The sequence below is a fragment of the Trypanosoma theileri genome, assembly GCF_002087225.1.
Source record: "Trypanosoma theileri isolate Edinburgh chromosome Unknown TM35_Tth_123_V1, whole genome shotgun sequence".
In the NCBI taxonomy this organism is placed as follows: Eukaryota; Euglenozoa; class Kinetoplastea; order Trypanosomatida; family Trypanosomatidae; genus Trypanosoma; species Trypanosoma theileri.
This window is the reverse complement of record NW_021639965.1, coordinates 12,403-17,278: the sequence shown is the minus strand read 5'-3', so window position 1 is coordinate 17,278 and position 4,876 is coordinate 12,403. Positions and strand designations below refer to the sequence as shown.

At 41.2% G+C, this 4,876-nt stretch overlaps 3 protein-coding genes across 3 annotated transcripts; all 3 read right to left on the bottom strand.

Annotated features, from left to right (window-relative positions):
* Positions 1-2: 2 nt before the first annotated feature.
* On the bottom strand, positions 3-764 carry TM35_001231030 (uncharacterized protein; the record flags this gene model as incomplete). The annotated part of the gene is made up of 1 exon (XM_029031814.1): positions 3-764. A coding segment is annotated over one exon (762 nt), but the record flags the coding sequence as incomplete, so codon positions are not given.
* A 581-nt stretch (positions 765-1,345) lies between these two features.
* Positions 1,346-2,272, bottom strand: TM35_001231020 (uncharacterized protein; the record flags this gene model as incomplete). The annotated part of the gene is made up of 1 exon (XM_029031813.1): positions 1,346-2,272. One exon carries the CDS (start codon positions 2,270-2,272, stop codon positions 1,346-1,348), a length of 927 nt encoding a protein of 308 aa, XP_028876894.1.
* A 763-nt stretch (positions 2,273-3,035) lies between these two features.
* TM35_001231010 (uncharacterized protein) lies at positions 3,036-3,935 on the bottom strand (the record flags this gene model as incomplete). Its single annotated transcript, XM_029031812.1, has 1 exon — positions 3,036-3,935. The coding sequence occupies one exon, from the start codon at positions 3,933-3,935 to the stop codon at positions 3,036-3,038; it is 900 nt and encodes a 299-aa protein (XP_028876893.1).
* Positions 3,936-4,876: the final 941 nt, after the last annotated feature.

Here is a 4,876-nt window from a genome sequence, read left to right as displayed (position 1 = left end):
AATGCCATACCACTGTTATTCGCTGCACCATTGAGTAAGGCATCGAGATTATCTCCGTGGATATTAATAGTAAAAGTAGAACGGTAGTGCTGTTTTTGTTTCTCTTTTTGTTTTTCGTGTGTTTCCTCCGTCTTATTTCCTTCTGTATGGCCTTGCTGCTCACCAAGAGATGTTTCCTTTGTCTGTGGGTGCTGCTGAGACTCCAACTGTTTTTCTTCTTCCTTCTTCTTGGCAGCAGCAACTGCGGCGTCGAGTTGGTTAATGACCTCCTCCACACGTTTAGCATGAAGCTCCGCATTTTCGATAGCAGTGTTAGCAGCACGTACCGCTTTGTCTGCATCTTCAACTGCTTTCAATGCCGCCTCAGCATTTCCTGGTAGAAGACCATGGGTGGCTTTGCCGAAAGTTTCCTCTGCACTTTCTGTAGTTTTGTCGGCCACTTTTCGTGCTTCAGCTGCAGCCTGCGTTGTATTATCAATGAATTTACGACCTTCACTCTTCCTTTTCTCCACCTCTTTTGGATCAGCAGCAATTGTTACGAGATTAATCTCAGTGTCATGAGCAAATCGTTGAGCTTTATGGGCGGCGTCTTCTGTGGAGGTGGCGACTTTCTCACACTCCTTTTTCAGTCTCAAAGTCTCCTTAAACTTCTCTTGTGCTTCCTTAAATAGTGGTGACGTGCCCCCTGATGCAGCATGAGCCAGACCCACGCAGCAGAACACAACGGCCAACAGACACATCACACGGTGCATCATCATCATCATTGCTCTTCTTTTTCTTGTTGTCTTTCTTGTTACTTGAGGTTGTAGATCTGTGCAGGGAGTGTGGAAAAGAGGGAAAAAGGTGAGAAACATAGAGAGTGGATGCAGGACACAAATACTCACAGTGGGATATAGAGAGAGAGAAGCAACTGCACAGTAAACCAACAAAAAGGAATATCCCCCTTGCATGATAATAATATGCACCCATTATTAAAAAAAAAAACACACATTACCCAAATAAGAGAGAGAGCCAAAAAAAAAAAAAAAACACAATACCCCATGGCTCTAGTTTATGTATATTAAATTACTGCACACACACATCTGTGTGTACTAAGCAAGAGGTGTATACCGTCAGTGAGCAGAACAGCCCAGTTTCCTGCAAACACACAACGGGAAAAGCAAGTAATGGAATTATTAGAAAATGAACACACACATAAAAGTAAAAAGAAAAAAAAATTCGAATTAAAAGATAATACTGTTAAACAGATTATTAATTCATTCACCCATGGGGTAGATGTACGCAATTATGATGATGTTAGTATTACCATTATTATTATTATTTCTCCTCAGATGAGTCCCACCGTTCAGTACAGGGTAACGGAGAACAACACAGCTACAATCAGCAGCGGTGCTGCAGTGCGCATCCACACAGGACTGATACTGCTGTCAACACTGGCCTTGTTCCTCAGTACAGTGGGGGCAATGCTGCTGATCTGTGGGTCAGTTACGGGAACAGGAGATGGAGTGGTGGTTGGTGCTTCTGTGGTAGTATTAGTGTTGGTGGCCGTTGAATCAGCATTACCATTCTCTTGTGAAGCTGTTGCGTTAGTTGTACTTGCCTCTGCAGGAGATGTTTCCTGGGTAGTATTAGAATCGCCTGTTGTAGTGTTATCCCCTGTGTTATTTGATGATCCTTGGTTACCTTGTGTAGGTGGAGTAGACTCTGGAGGTTGGATTTGTTCTCCAAGATTGGGTTCACCTCCAGTACCAGGTTTACTGTGGCCCGGTTGAGTGGCAGAAGTAACCGATGAACTGTCTTTAACACCTCTACTTTGTTCGTGGGCGGTGGGAGAAACGGGATGTTGTCCTCCCTCTCCTTCATTCAAACCGTTTCGATCATTTGGGTTTCCTTGTAAAGATATTTCTGGATTTTTAGAGAGTGTTGGTTGTCCTGCACCACCCACATCCGGTGCCGTCTCAACTGGGCCTTGGGGCGCACCCTGATCTTGTGCCCTAGTGGAACTCCTTGTGGTACCAGAGTTAGAACTTCCAGTAGAGGGTGGCACAGGGTACTCCTTTTCTTCACCATAGAGAGATATAAATATTCGATCACTACTACTACCTCCAGAAACAGTAGTAATGGTTTCAGGAGTACGCGGAGGATCAGAAGTGCAATTAGAACCATCTTTATTAAGTCCATTTTCCGGACAAGATTTCGCGTCACCTTCCAAACAAACATAGGCAACACTCAAAATAAAAACTAGCAAACACACAACGGGTCGCGTCATCATGGCAAGAGTAATTCTTGGTTGTTTTTACGTCACTTTGCTAAAGAAAAAAAAAAACAGAGAGAAAAAGTAAAAAATCAAATAAAAATAGATGGTAAAAGACAACACAATAGAAACACAAAACAATAAAAAGAAAATAAATGAAGTATCAAACATGTTAGGACACACAAATCGATTACCAACATGGAAACTCACATCGTGAAAGTAAAACCTACCAGTTAAAGAATGCAATACAGCGCACATAACCTTACTAAGAGCAAAAACAAAAAAAAAGGCCCACACTCACAAATATCTCAAAAAAAGGACACAACCACCCAGCAAAATCATCAAGCAAAGAAAAAACAGATATTAATCATTAGCCCAATTTACCCAGTAAACACAAGAAATACACCACCTATGTGTGTACGTCTATATACGTCTATATGTGTATATACGCAATTATAAATATAAATTCATCTGGTATTGTTATTATTTCTTTTTTCCCACAGCAAAAAGCAGTTCATCATCATAACAGTGCAAAGCCCAGGTGCACACAGAGAGAGTCTCCAAGAACACACACACACACAATGGAGTAGCAATAATAATTATTATAGGATAAACACACAGAGAAAGCAAAAACACAGAAAACACATTAATATTAAGAAACATAAAAAAGAAAAGAAAATCCCAACAGGTGGAAGATTAGTTAGACTGGAGAGATGCATGCAAAAAAAGAAAAGAGAAAACAAAGGATGACCTGAGTCACACCACCACACCATCATTACAATCAGCACACAAGAATACAGGCCAGTGTAACCACAATCAGTAGTGGTACACGCATACACACAGAACTGCTGATACTGCTGCTGCTGTCTGCATCACCCTTCTTGTTGTTTGTGAGTTCAGGAGGAAGTGTTGTTGTTGTGGTAGTGGTGGTTGAGTTTGATTCTGTACCTTCTGCTCCTTCTTCATTTTGGGTCCTTCTTGATTCATTCTCTTCAGATGTAGTGACACTCACACTGTTTGTATTTTCAGAACCATCGCTGCTCTCTTTGTCTGAAGTGTTTGAAGGCGTTTGTGTTGCGTCAGCGTCCGCATTTGTTGAATTGCCAACTGTGTCACTGTTGCTGTTGGTCTCAGGTTGAGCTGCACTTGTGGACGCAGCAACACTCTCATCAGAAGGTGCAGGAGCAGCAGGTTCAGCAACAGTAGGAGGACGGTTAGGAGGTTCAGAATCAGTAGAAGGACCACCAGTACCAGTTTGACTTGTTCTACCGGGAGAATCAGCATTTTCAGACCCACGTTCACCTTGAGGATCGTCTCCTACACGGGTATCTTCTCCTGCTTGAGTGAGAACCGGTTGATTGTGTGGACAATTATCACCAGAAGTATCAGTACAATGGCTTTGAGTTTTGCGCTCAGGGTTACCGCACCCGTTCTTCTCAGGAAGTGTCTCACAATCAGTAGAAGAAACTCCAGATGCAGCACGGCTACTAGTAGTACAAGTAGTGCCAGTAGTACCTGTAGAACAATCATCACCACCATCGTGTTGTGTTTGTGGTGATTGTGTTTCACCAGAAGGAGCTGGAGGCCCTACAGTTTCACCAGTCGCCACCACAAACACGCATTGAAGACAGAGAAGCAAAGCCACAAGATACAACACACGTCGCATCATCACGGCAAACATAACTTTTTCTGGGTTTACTGATCTTAACCAAGGACCAAAAAAAGAGAAGTATGGGGAAAAGAGAAAAAGAGACCAAGAGAAACAGATTATACAATGGAAACAACAACACATATACACGAAAGAATGAACACAACGACACCAATACTCAACCAAAAACAATATTCGAGTAGAGGTAACAATAATAAAGCTATAAAAATTCACCTCACACAATACCCAAGAAAAACAAAGAAAAAACAGAAACAGAAACAAAAAACAGTAATAACAGCAACAAGGGAATCATCAAACACAAAGAACAGAATCACATGGCTATGCTTGAGTTAAAATGCAACTACGAATATAAATGTATAATAATTATTTTTTGTTCCTCTGAAAAAAGCATATCATCACAAAACTGCAGGATAGAACCCACAACGACCCAAGCAAACCACAAGCAAAGAAAAAACAGATATTAACCAATATTCCAATTTAACCAATAAACACAGAAATATACACCACCTATGGGTGTAAGTCTATATGTGTGTGCATATACGCAATTATAAATATAAATTCATCTGTTATTATTATTTCCTTTTCCCACTGCAAAAAGCAATTCATCATCATTATCACAGTGCAAGCCCAGGCATACACACAGAGAGAGTCTCCAAGAACACACACACAATGGAGTAGCAATAATAATTATTATTATAGGATAAACATAGAGATAGCAAAAAACACAACAACACACATTAACATTAAGAAACAAAAAAAGAAGAATTTCCCAACAGGTGGAAGATTAGTTAGACTGTAGGGGATTGCATGCAAAAAAGAAAACAAAGGATGACCTGAGTCACACCATCACACCACCATTACAATCAGCACACAAGAATACAGGCCAGTGTAACCACAATCAGTAGTGGTACACGCACCCACACAGAACTGCTGATACTGCTGCTGCTGTCTGC